Genomic DNA, 25,708 nt, shown 5'->3' on the forward strand with positions numbered 1-25,708 from the left:
ATCGGAAATGTGAAATGCTCTTCCTGTCTGACCAGTCTCCCCGTTAAATCCACAGGCTACATTATTTATCAGGTAACTTACCAAACCGGAGTGTGTGTGTGTGTGTGTGTGTGTGTGTGTGTGTGTGTGTGTGTGTGTGTGTGTGTGTGTGTACACCGGATTACCACCATCAACGCACCCTTTTGGACTTTTCTACTATGCCTGCTGTGACATTCACGAGGATTATTGTGATTCTTGGACAATCGTGTGCCTATGCTGGACTTGCAGGAAGACAAACGGTGCCGGAACGGTATACGTGCTGCCAAGTGTGCACGTCCAGAGCGCAGTGTGAACCGAGAGTGAGTGTGTCATTGTGTGGAAGTTTTGCTTGATTGATTTATTCATGATTTAATTTGCTTTTTGGTTCAATAGTAAAATCTGTGTACGTTATACTTTGTATTTTGTGGTGTGATTCGCCCGAGTGCGAGACCCCCATCCCCGAACGCCTCTGTGGGTGGAATTGTATATATACTTGTGTAACGTGAGTGTGTAGATGAGAATGTGAAAGCTGCTTTGGACCCAGATACACACAGCAGACACCAACGCAACAGCTAAGTTTCAGCCTGACAAAGAAATTCGAGTGACACAGCTAATGGCTGTACTTGTTATTTCTCTATTAAAACAAATGTTTCAAGATCTTTAGGCCAAAACAAATAAATTGTCTGTTTCTATTAACATGGCTAAAAAAAATAGGGTAGGTAGGTAGGTGTTTTTGTTGTTGTTGTTGCCAGGATAGAATTCTTGAAAATAAATGACACAAAGAGACAAGACTCGCTATAGATAGATTTATATAAAAAAAAAAAAGATGTGACAAAGGATATAAAATGATTGTTTTACCTGGTCTGGAATCTTCAGTAGTAATTGCATAAAAAGTCTGATAATTATATCAATTATCATGTTAACTTTTTCTTAAAATGGGTGCGTTAAATCCTAGTCTGTTTGTTTTTAATGGACTAAGCAATCCTTGGACTGACAGAAAAGATGTATTTTAAAAATGTCCAGTTGCTTTTACTTATTTTTCTAATTGGAAGAGAATACAAATTATGCACTCTTTTCTGTTCAAATGGGTAGAGGGCGGGGGTAGTAAAAGGATCACAGTTCAAGATTTTGCGCGACAAGAGGTGTGTTTCTTTTATAAAGAGCAAAAACTCAACCTGGTATCTAACACTATTTCTGAACACTGTAACCACTTTAGCACTTTTTCTGAAAAATGGTAAGGGGGTGGGGGTAGTAAAAGCAACACAGTTCAAAATTTTGCGCGTTAAGGTGGATTTTTTTTTAAATTGGTAAAGAGGGATAACTCAACTTGGTATCTAACACTATTTCTGAACACTGTAATCACTTTAACACTTTTAATTTATGTTTGTCTGTGTTCCAAGTTTCAAATTAAGCTTCAAAAATGGGTAAAAAAAATGTTTTTTTAATAATTCACAAGTTAAATCATTATGTTGGATGCTCTATTTTGCTTCCCTCTTTCTCTTCTTTAAGTTTTTGATCATCTGACTACCCTGCTTTTCTATTTGAAAGATAATATGCACTCTTTTCTGAAAAATGGGTAGGGGGTGGGGGTAGTAAAAGCATCACAGTTCAAGATTTTGCGTGACAAGAGGTGTGTTTCTTTTAACTGTGATGAAGAGGGATAACTCAACTTGGTACCAAACACTATTTCTGAACACTGTAACCACTTTGGCACTTTCATTTTTTTTCTCTCTGTCTTCCAAGCTTTAAAATTCAGCTAATAAAATGAGTAAAAAAGTGGGTTTTTTCAGAATTCACCAGTTAAATCACTATGTTGGATGTTCTATTTTGCTTCCCTATTTCTGTTCTGAAGTTTTTGATCATCTGACTACCCTGCTTTTCTATTTGGTAGATAATATGCACTCTTTTCTGAAAAAATGGGTAGGGGGTGGGGGAAGTAAAAGTATCACAGTTCAAGATTTTGGCCGACAAGAGGTGTATTTCTTTTAACAGTGGTAAAGAGGGATAACTCAACTTGGTATCTAACACTATTTCTGAACACTGTAATCACTTTAACACTTTTGATTTATGTTTGTTTGTGTTCCAAGTTTTAAATTAAGCTTCAAAAATGGGTAAAAAAAAATAGTTTTCTCATAATTCACAAGTTAAATCATTATGTTGGATGTTCTATTTTGCTTCCCTCTTTCTCTTCTTAAGTTTTTGATCATCTGACTACCCTGCTTTTCTTTTTGGAAGATAATATGCACTCTTTTCTGACAAATGGGAAGGGGGTGGGGGTAGTAAAAGCATCACAGTTCAAAATTTTGCCCGTTAAGGTGTATTTTTTTTAATTGGTAAAGAGGGATAACTCAACTTGGTATCTAACACTATTTCTGAACACTGTAATCACTTTAACACTTTTGATTTATGTTTGTCTGTGTTCCAAGTTTCAAATTAAGCTTCAAAAATGGGTAAAAAAAATGGTTTTTTAATAATTCACAAGTTAAATCATTATGTTGGATGTTCTATTTTGCTTCCCTCTTTCTCTTCTTTAAGTTTTTGATCATCTGACTACCCTGCTTTTCTATTTGAAAGATAATATGCACTCTTTTCTGAAAAATGGGTAGGGGGTGGGGGTAGTAAAAGCATCACAGTTCAAGATTTTGCGCGACAAGGTGTGTTTTTTTTAACTGTGATGAAGAGGGATAACTCAACTTGGTATCAAACACTATTTCTGAACACTGTAACCACTTTAGCACTTTTAATTTTTTTTTCTGTCTTCAGTTCCAAGCTTTAAATTAAGCTAATAAAATGAGTAAAAAAGTGGGTTTTTTTTAGAATTCACCAGTTAAATCACTATGTTGGATGTTCTATTTTGCTTCCCTATTTCTGTTCTTCAGTTTTTGATCATCTGACTCCCCTGCTTTTCTATTTGGTAGATAATAATTATGCACTCTTTTCTGAAAAAATGGGTAGGGGGTGGGGGAAGTAAAAGTATCACAATTCAAGATTTTGCGCGACAAGAGGTGTATTTCTTTTAACAGTGGTAAAGAGGGATAACTCAACTTGGTATCTAACACTATTTCTGAACACTGTAATCACTTTAACACTTTTAATACATGTTTGTCTGTGTTCCAAGTTTCAAATTAAGCTTCACAAATGGGTAAAAAAAATAGTTTTCTCATAATTCACAAGTTAAATCATTATGTTGGATGTTCTATTTTGCTTCCCTCTTTCTCTTCTTAAGTTTTTGATCATCTGACTACTCTGCTTTTCTATTTGGAAGATAATATGCACTCTTTTCTGACAAATGGGAAGGGGGTGGGGGTAGTAAAAGCATCACAGTTCAAAATTTTGCGCGTTAAGAGGTGTTTGTTTGTTTGTTTATTTGTTGCTTAACGTCCAGCCGACTACGCAGAGCCATATCAGGACGAGGAAGGGGGGGATGAAGGGGGCCACTTGTCAAGCGATTCCTGTTTACAAATGCACTAACCCATTACTTGTGTCCCAGCAGGCTTTAGTAAAACTAAATTAATACCTACTGGAAGATTACCAGTTTCCAGTATGTTAAAATAGGCTTAACCTATTTACTGCTGGACTTACATCAGAACACTAACAGATTAAACTATACATGAATCGCGAAACAAGCGGCAAGAGAAGAGATTTTTGGAAAAAATACAGGTGAATGAGCAAGAAGGCAGAAAAAAGAAAAGAATTCATGAAGAAAAAGAGAGCATGACAGGAAAGAGGAACCAAAAATCTACCTAACAGCAAACTAGAAAGCTCCTGCGGTTCCAAAAACAGGAGGGGCCTTTAATTTCATAACCGCAGTGCCCCACTGCGGGAGCGTTAAGAGGTGTATTTTTTTTTAAATTGGTAAAGAGGGAAAACTCAACTTGGTATCTAACACTATTTCTGAACACTGTAATCACTTTAACACTTTTAATCAATGTTTGTTGGTGTTCCATGCTTCAAATTGAGCTTCAAAATGGATACAAAAGGATTTTTTTCCGAATTCACAAGTAAAATCACTACGTTTAATGTTCTATTTTGCTTCCCTATTTCTCTTCTTCAGTTTGTGATCATCTGATTGTTATTTTGTTTACATTTTCACAATACAATATTGCAACTTATTCAGTAGTGTTTGCGTGAAAAAATCTGATACCTATGCTTAAACTTCAGTCGTTATCTTAAAATTTTGCGCGTTAAGCCCTTTATATTTTGTATTTTTCTGATAAAGCAAACATTGAACTAACAGAAAAAGTAACTTTTAAAACTACCTAATCACTTTGAAATTGGGCCTCCAAAGTGTTCTCCAGCCTTAAGACGCTCGCTATCCCATTATCATTAGCTTTACCTCCTTTGTTTGGATACAAAAAAAGAGTTATCTCCCTTACCTTCTAGAAATTTCCGGAACTGTCCAGTTAATTTTTCTTTCTTCATTTCTTCCCCTCATAGGAGCAATAGCGAGTCTCTAATATCACTGGCATGATGTGCTTGCTACAGGTGAACAGTAGGCACTGAACTGGTCTTGCACCATATAGGCTGTATTCAATAAATGGGAGGTCCATAATCTGAGAAAGGAAACAATGAATCAAGAAACTAAAACCCAGGTGCACATCTGCGGCACCTAGGGAGTGTACGTGCACACTATCTTGTTCCTGCCTCTTGCCATCTCAGAGGTATGGCGACCACAGACAAAAAAGAGTTATCTCCCTTACCTTCTAGAAATTTCCGGAACTGTCCAGTTAATTTTTCATTCTTCATTTCTTCCCCTCATAGGAGCAACAGCGAGTCTCTAATATCACTGGCATGATGTGCTTGCTACAGGTGAACAGTGGGCACTGAACTGGTCTTGCACCATATAGGCTGTATTCAATAAATGGGAGGTCCATAATCTGAGAAAGGAAACAATGAATCAAGAAACTAAAACCCACGTGCACATCTGCAGCACCTAGGGAGTGTACGTGCACACTATCTTGTTTCTGCCTCTTGCCATCTCAGAGGTATGGCGACCACAGACAAAAAAGAGTTATCTCCCTTACCTTCTAGAAATTTCCGGAACTGTCCAGTTAATTTTTCATTCTTCATTTCTTCCCCTCATAGGAGCAATAGCAAGTCTCTAATATCACTGGCATGATGTGCTTGCTACAGGTGAAGTTATCTCCCTTACCTTCTAGAAATTTCCGGAACTGTCCAGTTAATTTTTCATTCTTCATTTCTTTCCGTCATAGGAGCAACACCAAGTCTCTAATATCACTGGCATGATGTGCTTGCTACAGGTGAACAGTAGGCACTGAACTGGTCTTGCACCATATAGGCTGTATTCAATAAATGGGAGGTCCATAATCTGAGAAAGGAAACAGTGAATCAAGAAACTAAAACCCAGGTGCACATCTGCGGCACCTAGGGAGTGTACGTGCACACTATCTTGTTCCTGTCTCTTGCCATCTCAGAGGTATGGCGACCACAGACAGACAGACAGACACTCTCTTTTATTATATGTACTAGCAGTCAGGCCCGGCTTCGCCCGGGTGTTTCTGATCTTCCCTCTCTCTCAGAAACTTCTAGAATCTTATTCCAATGAGAATAAGCAATAGATGAAAGTGTGAGCTCATACATTTGGATTAAAAGGCTGGGACTGACAGTGTGAAAGCATCACCATCAACACACTCTTTTTGCTGAAAAATAACTTTTTGACTTGAGCTATCTCCTTTTCTTAGGAAAATTCTAGATACTTGAAAACCAGGTCTAACATCGACTCTATATATTCTGTAAAGACTGATCAGGCGTGCCTGCATTAGAAGAGATACCTCCCTTCAATGTATACAAAGTAAGAGTTACCTCCCTTTGCTTCTAGAAATTTCCTGAACTGTCCGGTTAACTTTTTCTTCTTCATTTCTTCTCCTCATAGGAGCGATAGAGAGTCTGTAATATCACTGGCATTATGTGCTTGCTACATGTGAACACCAGGCACTGAACTGGCCTTGCACAGCAGGGGGCAGGGTTAGTGTGTGTGTGGGGGGGAGGGGGGGGGGGGGCGGGATGATAGCGGGCGGGGGGTAACCCTTGAGAATTACACGGTATACTGGTTTGATGAGAGTTACCTCCCTTCCGTGGGTGACAAAGCATGACTTACCTCCCTTGCACTATGTAGACTGTATTGATAGATGGGGAGGTTCATTATCCGAGGAAGGAAACAATGTCTGGAGAAACTAAAACCCAGGTGCACATCTGCGGCACCTAGGGAGTGTACGTGCACACTATCTTGTTCCTGCCTCTTGCCATCTCAGAGGTATGGCGACCACAGACAGACAGACAGACACTCTCTTTTATTATATGTACTAGCAGTTAAGCCCGGCTTCGCCCGGGAGTAAGCGGAGCCCTGTAGCAAAGACGCTCGCTATCCCATTATCATTAGCTTTACCTCCTTTGTTTGGATACAAAAAAAGAGTTATCTCCCTTACCTTCTAGAAATTTCCGGAACTGTCCAGTTAATTTTTCATTCTTCATTTCTTCCCCTCATAGGAGCAATAGCAAGTCTCTAATATCACTGGCATGATGTGCTTGCTACAGGTGAACAGTTATCTCCCTTACCTCTAGAAATTTCCGGAACTGTCCAGTTAATTTTTCATTCTTCATTTCTTCCCCTCATAGGGGCAATAGCAAGTCTCTAATATCACTGGCATGATGTGCTTGCTACAGGTGAACAGTAGGCACTGAACTGGTCTTGCACCATATAGGCTGTATTCAATAAATGGGAGGTCCATAATCTGAGAAAGGAAACAATGAATCAAGAAACTAAAACCCACGTGCACATCTGCGGCACCTAGGGAGTGTACGTGCACACTATCTTGTTCCTGCCTCTTGCCATCTCAGAGGTATGGCGACCACAGACAAAAAAGAGTTATCTCCCTTACCCTCTAGAAATTTCCGGAACTGTCCAGTTAATTTTTCATTCTTCATTTCTTCCCCTCATAGGAGCAATAGCAAGTCTCTAATATCACTGGCATGATGTGCTTGCTACAGGTGAACAGTTATCTCCCTTACCTTCTATAAATTTCTGGAACTGTCCAGTTAATTTTTCATTCTTCATTTCTTCCCCTCATAGGAGCAATAGCGAGTCTCTAATATCACTGGCATGATGTGCTTGCTACAGGTGAACAGTAGGCACTGAACTGGTCTTGCACCATATAGGCTGTATTCAATAAATGGGAGGTCCATAATCTGAGAAAGGAAACAATGAATCAAGAAACTAAAACCCACGTGCACATCTGCGGCACCTAGGGAGTGTACGTGCACACTATCTTGTTCCTGCCTCTTGCCATCTCAGAGGTATGGCGACCACAGACAAAAAAGAGTTATCTCCCTTACCTTCTAGAAATTTCCGGAACTGTCCAGTTAATTTTTCATTCTTCATTTCTTCCCCTCATAGGAGCAACAGCGAGTCTCTAATATCACTGGCATGATGTGCTTGCTACAGGTGAACAGTAGGCACTGAACTGGTCTTGCACCATATAGGCTGTATTCAATAAATGGGAGGTCCATAATCTGAGAAAGAAAACAGTGAATCAAGAAACTAAAACCCAGGTGCACATCTGCGGCACCTAGGGAGTGTACGTGCACACTATCTTGTTCCTGCCTCTTGCCATCTCAGAGGTATGGCGACCACAGACAGACAGACAGACAGACAGACACTCTCTTTTATTATATGTACTAGCAGTTAAGCCCGGCTTCGCCCGGGAGTAAGCGGAGCCCTGTAGCAATTTAAGACGCTCGCTATCCCTTATCATTAGCTTTACCTCCTTTGTTTGGATACAAAAAAAGAGTTATCTCCCTTACCTTCTAGAAATTTCCGGAACTGTCCAGTTAATTTTTCTTTCTTCATTTCTTCCCCTCATAGGAGCAATAGCGAGTCTCTAATATCACTGGCATGATGTGCTTGCTACAGGTGAACAGTAGGCACTGAACTGGTCTTGCACCATATAGGCTGTATTCAATAAATGGGAGGTCCATAATCTGAGAAAGGAAACAATGAATCAAGAAACTAAAACCCAGGTGCACATCTGCGGCACCTAGGGAGTGTACGTGCACACTATCTTGTTCCTGCCTCTTGCCATCTCAGAGGTATGGCGACCACAGACAAAAAAGAGTTATCTCCCTTACCTTCTAGAAATTTCCGGAACTGTCCAGTTAATTTTTCATTCTTCATTTCTTCCCCTCATAGGAGCAATTATAGCGAGTCTCTAATATCACTGGCATGATGTGCTTGCTACAGGTGAACAGTAGGCACTGAACTGGTCTTGCACCATATAGGCTGTATTCAATAAATGGGAGGTCCATAATCTGAGAAAGGAAACAATGAATCAAGAAACTAAAACCCAGGTGCACATCTGCGGCACCTAGGGAGTGTACGTGCACACTATCTTGTTCCTGCCTCTTGCCATCTCAGAGGTATGGCGACCACAGACAAAAAAGAGTTATCTCCTTTACCTTCTAGAAATTTCCGGAACTGTCCAGTTAATTTTTCATTCTTCATTTCTTCCCCTCATAGGAGCAATAGCAAGTCTCTAATATCACTGGCATGATGTGCTTGCTACAGGTGAACAGTTATCTCCCTTACCTTCTAGAAATTTCCGGAACTGTCCAGTTAATTTTTCATTCTTCATTTCTTCCCCTCATAGGAGCAATAGCAAGTCTCTAATATCACTGGCATGATGTGCTTGCTACAGGTGAACAGTAGGCACTGAACTGGTCTTCAATAAATGGGAGGTCCATAATCTGAGAAAGGAAACAATGAATCAAGAAACTAAAACCCAGGTGCACATCTGCGGCACCTAGGGAGTGTACGTGCACACTATCTTGTTCCTGCCTCTTGCCATCTCAGAGGTATGGCGACCACAGACAAAAAAGAGTTATCTCCCTTACCTTCTAGAAATTTCCGGAACTGTCCAGTTAATTTTTCATTCTTCATTTCTTCCCCTCATAGGAGCAACAGCGAGTCTCTAATATCACTGGCATGATGTGCTTGCTACAGGTGAACAGTAGGTACTGAACTGGTCTTGCACCATATAGGCTGTATTCAATAAATGGGAGTTCCATAATCTGAGAAAGGAAACAATGAATCAAGAAACTAAAACCCAGGTGCACATCTGCGGCACCTAGGGAGTGTACGTGCACACTATCTTGTTCCTGCCTCTTGCCATCTCAGAGGTATGGCGACCACAGACAGACAGACAGACACTCTCTTTTATTATATGTAAAACCCAGGTGCACATCTGCGGCACCTAGGGAGTGTACATGCACACTATCTTGTTCCTGCCTCTTGCCATCTCAGAGGTATGGCGACCACAGACACACAGACAGACACTCTCTTTTATTATATGTATAGAAGATAGATAGATAGATAGATAGATAGATAGATAGATAGATAGATTTGGATTGCAGAAGTTTCATTTATGGAGGTAAATCAATCAAATGGTATGTCCAGCATCACGACCAACATCTGTCAGATTGTTAACAAAATATGCTTATTCTACAGAACCCGCTGACCAAACTATCTTTTCCTATTTTATTTTATGTAATGAAAATATGAAACATTCAGCATAAAAATGCACTTGTGTCAAAAAATATTTTTTGATTTTTGATTTTTCTACTCTTTTTGCCACGACCTTTTGTCACAACATCATATGCGTGTAGTACGTTTGATGTCGTGGGTTACATGGTTTCCACTTTGGGCTTTTATCTCCAACAAAAGGAATTTTATTTCACTGATTGCTTATGGCATGTAGACAATATTAATATATAACTGCTTTGTGCAGAAAAGTTTAAAATTATTGGTAAGTATAAGGTGGCCAGATATGAGACTAAAGTGGAAACCGTAACCCACGCAATTTCCAGGGACAAAAGTTTCACTTGTCAGTCATAGCAAGCCATTTGCATTCATGTTACCCCTTTCTGTTTTGAGATGAGATAGATACTTTTTAGCAAGTAAAAAATTTTGGTAGTGTGCTCACTGATAGTAAGTATGCAGAGAGAATATTGGCGTGAGTTACATGGAAACCATAACACGTAATGTTAAGAAATCAAGCTACACAAAAGATCAGTTAATCAAGAATCCCTAAAATTAAATACAGTGAGTAACAATAAGTAAGGCAATGTTGCTTTGGGCGCATATTTTGTGTGTGTTTGTGCTTGTCTCATACTAAAACATCGAGCGAAGCTTGTGTGCGTTTCACACGAAACGATCTCACCTTGCTTTCGCTGTAAACTTCCGGTTCTTCGTAGCGCACAACAGGAATAACATCATTTAGTAAAACCCAATAAAAGTGAAACAAAGCACTCAGTTCTTTCAAAAAGCATATAAAAGAGAATGCAAAATAGTTTTTAACATGCTCTTAAAACAGTTGTTAAATAAGTGCATTGTCCGATCGTCGATCGTATGTTACAGAAGAAACGAACATTTCAACATGGCGCCACTTGTGAGCATGCTTGTGGCTTGAAATATGCATTGTATCTTCATTTCATTTTTTTTTCATTTTTCATTACTTTATTGTCCCATCGCTGGGAAATTCGGGTCGCTTCCTCCCAGTGGAAAGCTAGCAGCAACGGAGTCGCGCTACCCAGGTGTCTGCGTGTTTAGGTGTATTCAGCCACCTGCACTTATGGCAGAATGACCAAGGTCTTTTACGTGCCATTGTGATGACACGGGGGTGGGACATGGCTTCCGTCTCTGGGTCTGCACACAAAGTTGACCCGTGTCCGTCCCGGCCCGAATTCGAACCTGCGACCTCTCGATCACAAGTCCCGTGCTCTACCAACTGAGCTACCGGGCTATTCTTATAAATATTGGAAACAGTAACAATGACTACGTATCAAAATCATTAGGGAAGACTTCAGTTACCATCAAACAGTTGGGAAGGCCTACTGTGATTCGAAATCGGCGTTCGAACAGTGAGGATACGATGACATTGAGCGTGCGTTTCATTCCAAAAACCGGAAACCGACGCGTGTTTGTAGCAAAATTCTCAGTTAGTATTCACGTGACCCGTGTCAAAACGTCATCAGTGGAAATTTCCACTGGGCTGTTTTGGTCCAACGCACGACTTTCACGGGACAACCGAGACTACATGTTAACGCTGGCTGCGTTGTCGTGCGTTACTGAAAGAAACGAAAGAGGAGTAGGTTACCAACATCTGTGATTAAAAGCTCAGATGAAAGGGTTTCATAACGCCGTGTTGTGTTATGAAAAGAAAATGTCTTTGAAATGATTAAATCCTAAAAGTGAACTATTTGAAGGGTTCCCGTGTAGGGGGGATCATACTTCGTACTGACGTCGAAACTGGAAACCAATGTAACGCACGATAATGCGTTTTCTTCACCGATCAAACTCCCAGAAGAAGAAAAATGGATGTAATTCTTGAGTGTGTATGTCGAGAATAATCCTTCAGCTGACCCATAAACATCACAATAAAATTCACAGAGCTTTATTCTCCATTATGTACAGCTGCAACACAGACTGGTGTATTTTTGTCCCAGTTTTAGGTGCTGTTTTGGGGGCATTTTGGCTCAAAATTAAATCGTTTAAAACCCACAGCAATGTTTGGAAACCCAAACTTGGTTGTTACAGTAAGTCAAATCCATCCCCTTTGACATCAAAGCATCCCCTTTGTCATCCATTGCTCAGAGATATTGTGACAGTCATTCAAAGTTGACAACCCATAGTATTTCCCAGTATCTAGGACTGCACATATTGTATGGATAGGCCCTACAGGGAATCCCCCCACAGGGAATCACCCTACAGGAACTCCACCTGCAGGGAATCCCACTCGTTTGGTCGACACAGACCCCATCAGCTTTATTTAGCCTACGGCTAAAAAAAAAAAGACATGATTTTCTATGCAATTGCAAAATTAACACTATATAACAATTAACAGTCATAACCAGATACAAAAGGCAAATCAAAAACTACTTACGGAGTACTTCTATCACTGTACTCGTTTGCAATTGTCTCAATTCCACCTGCACGTGCCACTCCAATATAACTGGAGTAGGTCCCCACATCAAAACCAACAACTGCCATTTTGTCGTCGCTTCTCAAAGAATTGTTCACTCAGAACAGAAGAACAGACAACAGACCTTCGGTCCGAACAGCTTCCTTCGCAAAAAAGTTCCACAAATTCGCTAGTTATTGCGTCCTAAACGCTGAGTAGTAAAACACCGTCTTGTACGTTCGCTTCCAACTTTGGAATTTTTAACTAAGGAAGCTAGGGTTTTAGGAAATATACCGTCGTAACTGAATATTCTGGAATACACGTGAATCACAGCGACCGAACGCGACGCCGCTTCCGGTTAATTTATGTCGGGCTGCAGAAAACAAATAAAAAGTAAAAATAAATCAATGAAGAAATATTTCAGAAAATATAAACTATTTGAATGAATAATGTGAAAGCAATTTTGGGGAAAATACGCTTACTATTATGTTTGCTGCGGTACTACTTTGACAAGCATTCGGCGCGTTCTTTGGTTCTTTGATTGAGACATGTATTTGAAATGGCGGTGTTGACTGTTGTGAATCGATTAAACTATGGTTTCATCCGATCATGCCTATATTTCTGGTCTTCCGGCCAGACGATTGTGTTGTGAAATAATGCCACAAAGATGAATCGTCGAATTGGAGTAAATCTCGCTGGCAAGCCCAGCGTAGCCAGGGAAAATATCGAGGTTTGTACTTTGTCAGTTGAGTTGAAAAGTAGGGACGATAACTCGCTTAGCTACAACATGTTGGTGCGTGATTTACTAAAGTAAACACGAATGACTGCGATTCTGTAAGTCGAGCGTCGGCAGTGTTTTCGGATACCTTAGACGACGAAAGAACTGCATGCAGCATTGATAATGACGTAACCTTTGCAAATCTTTCATTGAAAAGATTGATTAATGTTTTGCAGTTTACAAAAGGAAATGTGTAATGTGTAGGCCTGCCAGAGGTTCGGTATGAGTCTGAATGTAAGTTTATTGTAGTCCAGAGCTGTATTAAAGGCACAGTAAGCCTCCCGTAAACCATCACAGAGCTCCCCGAGCGTCTACATACAGTACAAGTGCATCACCTGGACAACACAGTTGTCCACTCAGCCTCTATTGAGGCATTCAAGGCGGCGCTGACTACCAGCCGCCGATAAGCGACGTCGTCGCTGCGCACACCCACCCGTCGCGCCAAAGCCAGCAATCTGGATGCTAGCGACGTAACCTACAGATACAGATACAGATACAAGCATATTTCCATTTAAACGCTCACCGAACGGGAACATCCTGGCTGCTTTCTGTCGAGCGTGAGAAATTTTCAAAGAATTTATTTTTGTGGACTTGGCCCTTTACAACAATGGCGCCTCGTTTTGGTGCTGGACGGCTGCTATGAATATCCCGGAAATCACGCCCGGACAGTAAGCCTCCCGTAAACCATCACAGATACTGTCACAGTGTCAGGCTTTTACACACAGTACAAACACCCTTCCATTTGAACGCTCACCAAACGGGAACATCCTAGGTGCCCTACGTAAAGAGCGAGCAATTTTTAAAGAATTAATTTTGCAGATTGTCTCGAACACTTTTTGGACCCATCCTGAACTCAGGTAAAAAATGAGTTACTTCCCTTAAACTGGAGATAGCTGTGGATCGATGATTATCAGAATGTTTTTGGACCGTGGTGCGTTTTTGCGCTAGACCTAACTTTTAAAATCTAAATAATAAATTGACAGCTTGTTACACAAACATTCTTTAATCATAAAAGAATTCTTTTTTCATCATATCAAGACAAGATCAGTGCAATTCGAAGAACTTTGTGAAAGTTTGAAAAAAGAAAAGCCCGGAAGCAGGGTCACGCAAGAGTCGTAGCAGACGACAGTTTATGTGGCATATCGCCGTTCCTCTCAACAGTCAAAAGCCATCGCTAGAGTTCTTGTGAACCACAGCCGTTTGTTTCGTGCATAAAAACGTGCTATTGTAGATAAGCTCACATCGAGTCGCATTCAAATGACTAACTGACGACTACATTGTGAAAAAGGGAAACTGGATCACACGGGTTCACGATGGCTCAGGGGTAAGATAAACCACGCAAAAATAAATTCTTTGAAAATTGTTCGCTCTTTACGGAGGGCACCTAGGATGTTCTCAATCGGTGAGTGTTTTCTTCTTCTTCGTCGTTCGCTAATCGGTGAGTGTTTAAATGAAAGGGTGTTTGTACTGTGTGTAAAAGCCTGACCGTATCTGTGATGGTTTACGGGAGGCTTAATATGCCTTTATTAAACAAAAACACCACTTATTAATATTATTATAGTTATACCGGTCTGACTAAAGACTACGCAACCGTGCGCGACCTCTAACCAAAGCATGTATATGAAATATTTTTGTTGTTCTAGTATCTTTACAGTCATTTCTCACATTGTACCAAGTTTTAAGTCATAAAAGTCAAAAATAAGGGAGTTATGATGCATTTTCGAAGAGCTATCAAGCAAAGTGAAGCATGGGAATTCTGCGTCCGACCATGTTCGCAATGTTTTTATACCCGCACCCGCGACCTCTAACTAAAAGCATGTGGCCAAGAATCTGTCAAGGAGTCCAAAAAGTGTTACAATTTTTAGACTTTTTTAAACCTTAAATTTACAAGAATAAACATCTCGGTATTCCTGTCCTTCAATTGCAGCATTTTATTTTCCAGTCAAGTGTTCGGTTTATCAAATATTTGCAGATAAAGCACAAATGACTGTATGTTACATTTACACCATAACATAATTTCAAGGTGCTGTCATTTTCTTAGGTTCAGCTTTAGGCAACTGTTTCACTATCCAATGGCTTGATGGCTGAATGTAGAGTTGATCTGTACTAAAGCAACACTTGAAAAAAGTTTCTCCTGTCTCAATATAAGGCAAAAAAAAAAAAGGTCTGTTTACGGTAACATAGGCCCAAAAAATAGGGTCGGTAGGTCGGGATTTTTTTTTTCTTCCAAAAAAACATATTTTTACGTTATTTTGCAAAAAAAACCAAAAGTTTTTTTGTTTTTTTTCTCCAAATGCCAAAAAAAGTCTAGGGTCGCGCGAAAAAAAATAGGGTCGGTCGGATTACCGTAAACAGACTTTTTTTTTGGTTGGCCTAAGCAAAATCATTTATCCGTTAGTTACTTTACACCAAAGCCCAGAATCAAAGTTACAATTCAACATTTACCTATTTACACTGTTTTTAAAACAATGAAATTCTCTATGGAAGTGCAGAAAAGGTTCCAGTAAATTTTCATGTCATTTGTTTTGCAAACCTTAACCTCAATCATCAGGTTATTACTTAATTTGAAAAAAACACGGTCAGCGGTGTAGAAATTATTATCAAATCACCCTCTTTAAATACTTTTACACTATTTTGGTCTGCAGTTTTTTGAGTTACAAACAAGAAATCATAACAAATCCTTTTCACGATAGAATAGTCAGGTTGGTACTCCACTACGGTACCAAATGTTAATTTTACCCATGATCTGTACATTACTTTACACCAAACAGCAAGTACAAGGTACTGAATTTTCATTTAATGGGCTATGCTCACATCAGTTAAACAGTATTTGTAACTTGTTTGTTCTAAGCTACCTGTCTCAAGTCAAAATAAAGGGTTAAATTAATGGTTGTGCCTTTTTGGTTGTGTGTACATCTTTTTACACAAAAGGATGGTGTAAAGTAACATACAGAAGGCTCCGAAGATCTGCAGGTCCATTTGAAGGGTAATTTCTCTTTTATTTAGCTCATAAACCCTCAACAGACTGTTATGTGCTGTTTTTAGCATTATTATGTGCTGCATATGGTCTCAGTAAAAAAAACAAGGTGATGTATGTTACATTTACACCAAAATGTCCCAACAGTGGTCCTTCTGAGGTAAATTTTGTCATTCAGTGTGCTTGTTTTCATGTTGAAACAAGGGTTTGGTCTTGCTGGTTGTTCTTAAGCACTGATAAGTTATCTTCTGTCTCTAAAACAAATTCATTGTCATTTTCAAGTATTCTCAGTATGTACGTTACATTTACACCCTTGTCAGATGGCCTCATTTAAGTCTCTCCACAAGCCAACAGGTGCAAGCACTAGGAATCCTGTGACCATAGTTTAACTACCAGGTGTCTGAGGTATAAGAAAACACACACTTTTGTGTATTATGGCATTATTTAAAGACTGTGACAAAACTTGTTTGGGCAAGTAGATACAATTTCACTTACACCAAACGCATATTTTTAACTTAGAAGTACAATTAAATTACATCAAACACAACTTTTTCGCTCAATTTAAAAAAAAATACAATCATCCTACCTAATAACTTTCCTCTGCAATGATTTTTTAGTAAGTTTGACCAGAAACATGTTTTTAAGATAGTTTCCCTTTTTTCATGATTATTTACACCAAATGTAACGTACTGACCAGCTAAAAAAGAACGTTCAAAATCCAAAACCTATGTTCAGATCAAACTTTCATTAATCTAACATATGTTTCTCCATCCATTTCTGGACCTATTAAAAATTAGATTGAGATGATACCCTTATCAGTAACTTGGTTATTCAATGCCCAATGTACCATGCGTTTCGCGTAACGCCTTGTGTGCCCAAAAAGGTGCTTTTTTTCTTGAACAAAGTCAATTTTCTCAGCATCCAGACGACTGACAGACATAAATTTGGTATGGATAGAATCTGCATGAGGAATACTTCATAACTGTATTGTTTATATTGTAGTCATTTAAAAACAGAATAAAATACAAAGTAATAAAAGTATCCAGAACAGGATTTTTGCATTTGGACACCTTGACAGATTCCTGACCATGTACATGTAATATTTTATATCTAGTATCTTCACAACATTGTCTGACTTTGTACCAACTTTTAGATTATACGAATAAGAAATAAGGGAGTTATGATGCATTTTCGAAGAGCTATCGAGCAAAAAAGAAAGCCTCAGATTTTTGCCTTTGAGTTTGAAAATGCATCATAACTCCCTTATTTTTGATTTCTATAACTTAAAAGTTTGTTCAAAGTGAGACAATGTTCTGAAGATACTAAATATACAAAAAATATTACTCGTATACATGTACATGTATGTATGCCCAGGATTCCACATCACGTACAATTGGAGGTATTATACCCTCTGACCCCCCCAAATCACAGACGAGACGCTCTTTGAAAGGGTGTCGGTAAGTAACAATTATTTTGCCAAGAGGTATAATAACGTACGACTTGAAAGGCAAAAGGGTATGACTTTGATCGTTTTGCGACGCTCGAGTTTTTTTTCGTTTTTTTTTTTTTTTTCGCAGGAGACTAATTTCGAAAAGCTTCACCGGCGATCTCGACACGTGTTTACTGTCTCCAGGAAGTTGGCGCTGTCAGCGTGACCAGAGTTACTTCCCCTCCGCTATTTTCGGTTCTGTTGGTTCTGCGAAGACCGCGAGCGTGCAAGTTTGCAGACGATCAGTTTTGTCACTGACTTTGTGTTTGAAAATGCCACGACCAAGAAAGCCTGCTGCAGTTGATTCAAAACAACGAACTTGACTTTGACGTTTGCGATAGGCTACCTGATTTTAGCATGCTTGGTGAAATTCTCTTGACCATTCCAATCACTGCTGTACCCTGTGAGAGAGGCTTTAGTCAACAGAACGGGGTGAAGTCAAAGCTAAGGAACCGACTCTCAGTGGAGAGACTGGCCAAAAAAATGATGATTAAACACGTAGGCACTGACCTAAAGCGTGACATCACTGGAAGGGCATTGCAAGTGCACGGAGCCATGAGGAAAAGGAAATCTGTTGACAGTGGCTGTGACTTGCAAAGCAAAACACCAAGACTTCACCCAAGACTGAGTAATATTAGAGCCATACAGTTGCAACGCCCTTTCAATGGTGCCACGCTTTAGTGTGTTGGAACTTAGATTGAACTGTTGTGGAGAGACACAGTCACATGTGTGTTGCAGATGTGAATTTCAACAGGCACTTGATAGGTGTGTTGTTAATTTGTAACCAACAACTGAACAGGCAAATAATTTGAAACTTATTGACACTCATAATAATGTTCTTGTTGTTGTGGAACTGAACTGACTTTTCATAGCATTACCCTGAATTTGTGGGGGAAAAAACTGTGTGGCACTGCACTGTTGAACTCATAATTGTCAGTTGGTGGCTGGGTTCTGGGTTATTAATAAAAGTTTACTGTTCAGAATTTCAAGCCAGTTTACTTGTTCATTTTGTGAAAGCTCTCAGCCTCTGACTAGTGTTTTGATACCCCGGTAATTGCTGTAAATGTGTAAGTGTTATTCATTTATTGTAATGCTACAAGCAAGAATTTACACATATGTCATTTCACAATGGTCATAAATTATTTCCTTTATTCAAAGCACTCTCAAATTGACAATGCAATTTGCACACATTGACATCATGCACATGCAAGAACCTGGTAAAACAGCAAAGCAATACACCGAGTCGCCGACAACATGCCATACCCTTTGATCAATCAGGAAAGGGTATGAAAACCCTTTACTTTTTTGGTGAAAGGGTATGAATACATGGGTGAAAGTAGCCCGTCAATTGACGGAAATCCGTCAATCTGAAAATAAGTCTGACGGAAATTCCGTCAATCCGCAATTTTTATTAAAAAAAAATTAAAAAAATTGCTTTTTTTTTTAAATTTTTAAGCGGAACGCGTTTTTGAACTGCTATGCGGTAAACCCCGTAGGTGAGGTTTCTTCGCTTTCGGATTCGCTCTGCATCACGATAAAAAAAAGTTCTCGCGTTTTGGCAGGCATTACGAAGTGGTGACACGATTTCTGCGACAAAGATACCGGTTTTGACGGAAAACGCATGGACAGATCTTATTGATGCTGGTCTAGCCAACAAATGGCGATAGGACTGGTTGGAGTTCATGAAACTAAAACTGTGTGTGATAAGTTTGGTGCTTGAAACTCAAGTGCTTTTCCTTGAGAACTTTGCACTATAAGAGATGCTACTGCTTAGTTGCTACTTTGTGCAGTGCTACATCATGCTGTTTGCATGTGTGACATAATATTTAATTATAAGAAGCAAACATTGCCAGACAGGCATTGAAATAAATGATGATTCTTATAATTAAATATTTCGAACTTTTATTTCAGTTGTTCAGTTGTTCAGTTTCTATTTCATTTAGTAATTGGCTGTTGTCAATGTTAATTGTTATCAATTGTGTCGTTGTGTTGGAAGATGCAAGTGTGAAAAGATACAAAAGAAAAATGATTACTTCTGTGAATTGTTTTGATTTTGTTTACCCTTTTTACCATATCATTAGAATCTGAAGGTATTTTTTTGACCTGCATGATAGTGACAAAAAGTGTATTTTTTTGCCAGGAAAGGCCACAACATCACAATGTATAATGCAAAAATTCGTTTTCGGCCGGGGGGCGTTGCCCCCCTGGACCCCCTAACGGGGCCCTGCCCCGTACCCCGCCAGGGCCTAGGCGGCCCCTGGACCCCTGCCTCAAAAAATTTTCAGTCAATTTGATTTTCATAGGTTTCACCCATGTGAATACCCTTGACCTCAGAGCCTGTGTGGAACCCTGTATGCCTATACTTGAGGTCGCGCGTGCCAGTTAACAATGCGAACAAGGTCGGACGCAGAATTCCAATGCTTTCACTTTCAGCTCGATGGCTCTTCGAAAATGCTTCATAACTCCTATATTTTTGTATTTCTATGTCTATGACTTAAAACTTTGTACAAAGTTAGATAATGTTGTGAAGATACTATGTATAAAAATATTACATGAACATGCTTTAGTTGGAGGTCGCGCACGGTCAGGTGTGGTCGCGTAGTCTTAAGTCAGACCCAGTTATACTATTACAGTGTTGTTGCCAGGCCTCGGTCTTCGGTCTCTGACGCATCCTTTCTGATTTGACGGATTGGACCTAGCCTTGTCCGGTCGATGGACGGATAGTTTTTACGTTTTGGTGGTCAACTGACCGATACATATTCGTACAAGGCGGACAAGGTCTGCAATGAATGGAATGGGAGTTGCAAAGTCGGAAAACAAACCCCGATCGAAAAGCTCATGTTCGCTACGAGTGAAAATGCACTCGGTGCCGAGTCCGTGTTTGTCGTCATTGACACTCGAGGCTGCGTTTACGGAAATACCCGATCCAGCCGGTGTACCTATTTACCGAAAACGGCACAAACAGCGGAAAGTTCATCAATATAATACTACGGCATGGTAATGCGAAGATCAGGCAGGATCCCTACATTCGCACACCGGGCACTGTATTGAAAAGGGTAGGCTCTTTGAGTCTTTCTCCTCGCAAAGTTTATGAACAATTAAAACTAGGAAGCGACATCAAAGCAATGCCAAAGGACTTGAAACAGGTTCAGAATAAGAAGGATAGGGAAAAACGCGAATAGCCTGAAAATGTTGCACACAAAAAAGTTGCTAAAAGTTGCAAGTCAGCAAATGAGCGCCATACACTACTTTCTGTGAGAATCAGATAATAAAGTGTTATCATTGTTCAATGGCTTTATTGTCATTTTTGCGTAAAAAGATAGATTTAACTCCGGACTGTAACTGTAAGTTATTTTGCATTGCGTATCAAAGGTATGGCGGTACAATTTGGACCTATTGGTTTTTTTTAAAGCCAGGACATTTGGACCTGGCTATTGTTGTTTTTTAGGGGGGCCCAAATGACTTATTGTCTTCTTAGGCTGGCAACAACACTGCTATTAGTATTACTAGTAAGTGCATTGGAACATAATTGATGACGATTGCACACAAAGGAAGATTTCTTTGATTTGATTGTGAACCAAGATTAATCATCTTTATAATGTGATTTTCCAATCATGTTCTTTGTGAACTTTTAGGCAACAAAGTTTTGGCAGATTATCATCCTATGTTCAAAACAAAATGATTCATTATAACTTAAGTTATGATTACAGAGCCTCATACTACTCCCGTCTATACTCATAGTCTGTACATTTACTGGGAAACTATATAATTCCAGTTTTTCTTGCAATTGCATACACTTTTTAAGTTTTTAAACACTTTTTTTCTGATCTTTCAAAGGATTATCAGGTCCTCAATCTGCTGGGCAAAGGGGGTTTTGCCTGTGTCTACAGGGCAAGATCAAACAAAACTGCCCAAGAGGTAGCCATCAAAATGGTAAGACTAAGACTTTTCTCTCTAATCTGTAATCACCAATGGTGTTTTCTATTCCCTGACCAGGAGAACTTTGACTGTGGGGATCTTCTGTTTCTGATCACAGATCAGTGTTGCATTGCAATCGGCTTTGAAAGGATTTGATGTCCTCGGTATGCTTATCTATGAAGAGTTCTTTCTAGATCTGTTTCTACAGTGGTACCTGCGATCTGTGGTCCCTCCGATAAGAGGACACCTCCATTAAAAGGACACTTTCTGGTGTCCCTGTGTCAATTATCTCTACCAAAATATACCTGTCATGACAGGCCACGGAACACTTTTTGTTGGTCCCAAGGGTGTCCTTTCATCGCAGGTACCACTGTACCAATTAAATTTAAGACCCCCAAATTTAAGACTTCCTCCCTTTTAACTTTCTTAAGACCTTGTTTTTTTGTTGTTGATGATTTTTACTTTATATGTTTTGTGCATTACCCCTGTATATAAAACCTCTTTTTTAAGACCTGATTTTCTCAGATTTTTATGTTCTTAAAAAGGTGTTTTCACTGTTTTCACAGAACTTTGGAGCAACATTCATGGTATGGTAATGCAGGTATATTTTGTTGGTTTAGGGGAACCCTGAAGTAATGCCAATAGTAAGTTTACTCTGTGTTTTTAGTCTTACCGTTTTTGATTTTGACTGCTGACCAGATTGACAAGAAGCTGATGAAAGCAGCTGGGATGGTGGCACGTGTCAAAAAAGAGGTTGAAATTCACTCCCGTTTGAAACATCCAGCTGTTTTAGAGGTAGGGTTTTGGTACAGGCTTCTTTCTTCTAGTTCTACTTAAACTTGTAGTTGTACTGTCTTCTTCTTACATAAGCTTGTGTTTGTCACTGTTACTGTTATCAACACTTAATAATAGAAAGTCATTTAAGATGTAAAGTGTAATTAAAAAACCCACTGAAGGCATGTTTCCTCCCTTGATCAGTTGATGTGTTCATTTTTTCGACTGAGAATGTTTATGCACCTTCCAAAATTGATAATAAAAGTCTACATCTGTGACTGAACATAAACAGAGAATTGAGTATGGTTAGAACTAGAAGACTCCTTGACATGTCATTTCATGAGAAAAACAAGATTTGCTTTTCAGTTCCAAGTGTTTACCAATACCAGCAAAAATTTAATTCACAGAGCTGATCTATATAAAGAATACTGACCAAGTGTACTTGTAGTGTAGAGAAGCTTTCATAACATCCATGAGAGGTGGCATAGGACAAATGTCCTGGACAAGGCAAAAATGATGGGACATTTGTCCTGAACAATAATAAATCAATGGGACATTTTTTTTCGCAACAAAACATAAATTTAATTAAACTTGACTAGTTTCTTGTCACAAAGGTAACAGAACAAATAAAATAATTGTCTTGGCAAAAAGGTAACAAAAACGTGTTCTGTCTTTGAGCTAATGACAACAACTAACTGTGATTGTTCCTTTTTCTTGCTGAAGAGCATGCACTTTCTGTTGGATGCCAACATTTCCACAACCTTCACCACCCACTGTTTCAGTGGTACTAGCCGCTGATGAGGGCAGAGATTTGAAGTACAAACGCTTCTGGCCTTTTTCTGGCACCAATTTTTGTTTTGGCGGCATGTTGCTTTTGAGGAGAAAAAACCTGCAAAGGGAGGCAACTGTCAACCGGCTTGGAGCATTCAGAGTTGCGACCTTTGGAAGCACTTCTCTATAAAAAGCACATAAAGTCTCCCCAAGTTTCGTCTGCTTGGAGAGACACATCGCTTCGCAAAACATCGATAAAATAGCAAATCAAACTACTGTAAATTGGAAAGTACTGACAATGTCCGGATGAAAGCATAATCGGACAGTGACCACTTTGTGACAAAAACAATAGGACATATGTCCTCTTGCATGAAAAAATGTATAGGACATTTTGGAAAACTATCCGTGCATGTCCAATGTCCGATGTGGATGTGAGCCCCTGTTGTCAAAGATAAAGACATATTTTGTTTGTTTCTGTTTACAACAGCTGTACAACTACTTTGAAGACTCCAACTATGTGTACTTGGTGCTGGAGATAGCTAACAATGGAGAATTCCAGCGTTACCTGCGTACACAGAACCGTGTACTGACAGAGAGTGAAGCCCGCAAAGTGATGAAACAGATTGTGGAAGGAATGCTCTATCTTCACACACATGGAATCCTTCATCGAGATCTCACTCTGTCAAACCTCTTGCTTACGCGGGACATGAATGTTGTGAGTTAGTTTACTGAATGTGTATGTGGTTGCAGTCTGGAATTGTGTAAGGGTATTTCCGTTTTTAGAGAAAAAAAGGGATATAATATATATATATATAAATTATAATTATATGGCCAGGAATCTGTCAGTGTGTCCAAAAAGTGTTACACAAACACCATTATCTTATTAGTGTTGTTGTGGGTAAGGAAGGATATGTGTTTTTTAGCAGAATAAAACTGTTTTTATTGGTATGGGCCGCCTGGGGGGGGGTCAGTATAGTGCCTCGAGCACTTAAGGTATGTATGTGGCCAGGAATCTGTCAGTGTGTCCAAAAAGTGTTACAAACACCATTTTTGACTCACATGCGAAGCAAAAGTGAGTCTATGTACTCACCCGAGTCGTCCGTCCGGACGTCCGGACGTCCGGAAAACTTTAACGTTGGATATTTCTTGGACACTATTCAGTCTATCAGTACCAAATTTGGCAAGATGGTGTATAATGACAAGGCCCCAAAAAACATACATAGCATCTTGACCTTGCTTCAAGGTCAAGGTCGCAGGGGCCATAAATGTTGCCTAAAAAACAGCTATTTTTCACATTTTTCCCATTTTCTCTGAAGTTTTTGAGATTCAATACCTCACCTACATATGATATATAGGGCAAAGTAAGCCCCATCTTTTGATACCAGTTTGGTTTACCTTGCTTCAAGGTCAAGGTCACAGGAGCTCTTCAAAGTTGGATTGTATACATATTTTGAAGTGACCTTGACCCTGAACTATGGAAGATAACTGTTTCAAACTTAAAAATTATGTGGGGCACATGTTATGCTTTCATCATGAGACACATTTGGTCACATATGATCAAGGTCAAGGTCACTTTGACCCTTATGAAATGTGACCAAAATAAGGTAGTGAACCACTAAAAGTGACCATATCTCATGGTAGAAAGAGCCAATAAGCACCAGTGTACTTCCTATGTCTTGAATTAACAGCTTTGTGTTGCATGACCTTGGATGACCTTGACCTTGGGTCAAGGTCACATGTATTTTGGTAGGAAAAATGTGTAAAGCAGTTCTTAGTGTATGATGTCATTGCTAGGTTTAGTTACCCTAAAGGTCGAGGTCAAGCATGTGAGTCGTATGGGCTTTGCCCTTCTTGTTTAGACTTGCTTTATCTTATTAATGTTGTGGGTAAGGAAGGATGTGGGTCATTCTCAGAAATGGTGGTACAAAGTGTTACATACAAAGTAAAAAATAAAGTGTCAAGAAATACAAAATAATTGTTTTTACTATGAAGTCTATTGTTTGCTATACATAATAATGCAAAAATTAGACAAAAAGAGTAATTGGTTGCTGAATAAGAGACGTTTTAAAGTGTTGTATTTACGTGATGAATGTTATAACATGGAAACCAAATTCCAACTTTAAACCACCTAAGCCTTCAATCCTTTGTGCATTTTTTATCAGTTTTGCAGTATTTTTGTGTTCTACCCAACACATTCTAGTTATGAAAGGTAAGGACTTCAACTAATATTGGTAAAAAAATGACATTTGGAACTGACTAAGGTGAATGTCGTAACAGAAACGAAATGCTTGAACCACTTTCGGTTCCTGTGCGACAGACATGAATCTGCACTGTTTGGCCTTTCTTGCCGGCAAAACCCGTCTGACCCAAAATAACTACACAAAACACAATTCGTCAGAGTTTGCTGTATTTGTTGAAAGTTCCTGTTGCGTTCAGATTACCCATTTTAAGTACTTGTTGAATGTCGAACATCTGAATTTAGACTGTCGATTGCAGTAATTTGTTGGTGTTTGCATGTTTGCATTTAGCCATGAGACTGAACATATTGTTGATCACGAAAGTCGTGTAACGCTTCGGCGATCCGGAAACGGCCGAACTTCGCAATTGAAAAGCACACAAAAACAACACCAACGTATAGAAATCATTTTTATTGACATACAACAATGCTTTAATGTCTCAGGAATAGATTCAGATGAAAAAAGTTGTGGTAGAAATAATTTTAATTTACTTTTTCATGATTTCAAATGTGTCACCCCTCTCACTCTCACTGTACCACCATTTCTGAGAATGACCCATATGTGTTTTTATTGGTATGGGCCGCCTGGGGGGGGGGGGGTCAGTATAGTGCCTCGAGCACTTAAAGGCACAGTAAGCCTCCCGTAAACCACCACAGAGCTCCCCGAGCGTCTACATATAGTACAAGCATACTTCCATTTGAACGCTCACCGAACGGGAACATCCTGGCTGCTTTCTGTCAAGCGTGAGAAATTTTCAAAGAATTTATTTTCGTG

At 39.4% G+C, this 25,708-nt stretch overlaps 2 protein-coding genes across 2 annotated transcripts in view; one reads left to right on the plus strand and one right to left on the minus strand.

Annotated features, from left to right (window-relative positions):
- LOC138968510 (heat shock 70 kDa protein 4-like) overlaps positions 1-12,342 on the minus strand; it is a 137,346-nt gene extending 125,004 nt beyond the window's left edge. Inside the window, exon 1 of the mRNA XM_070341081.1 lies at positions 11,973-12,342. Coding sequence (XP_070197182.1) covers positions 11,973-12,079 — 107 coding nt within the window. The 5' untranslated portion in view covers positions 12,080-12,342. The remainder of the gene's footprint in view (positions 1-11,972) is intronic.
- Positions 12,343-12,523: 181 nt separating this feature from the next.
- Positions 12,524-25,708, plus strand: part of LOC138968507 (serine/threonine-protein kinase PLK4-like) — a 106,801-nt gene continuing 93,616 nt past the window's right edge. The window contains exons 1-4 of the mRNA XM_070341076.1: positions 12,524-12,720; positions 21,072-21,167; positions 21,852-21,947; positions 23,185-23,412. Coding sequence (XP_070197177.1) covers positions 12,658-12,720; positions 21,072-21,167; positions 21,852-21,947; positions 23,185-23,412 — 483 coding nt within the window. The 5' untranslated portion in view covers positions 12,524-12,657. The remainder of the gene's footprint in view (positions 12,721-21,071; positions 21,168-21,851; positions 21,948-23,184; positions 23,413-25,708) is intronic.

Source organism: Littorina saxatilis, linkage group LG6 (assembly GCF_037325665.1).
Source record: "Littorina saxatilis isolate snail1 linkage group LG6, US_GU_Lsax_2.0, whole genome shotgun sequence".
Taxonomy (NCBI): domain Eukaryota; kingdom Metazoa; phylum Mollusca; class Gastropoda; order Littorinimorpha; family Littorinidae; genus Littorina; species Littorina saxatilis.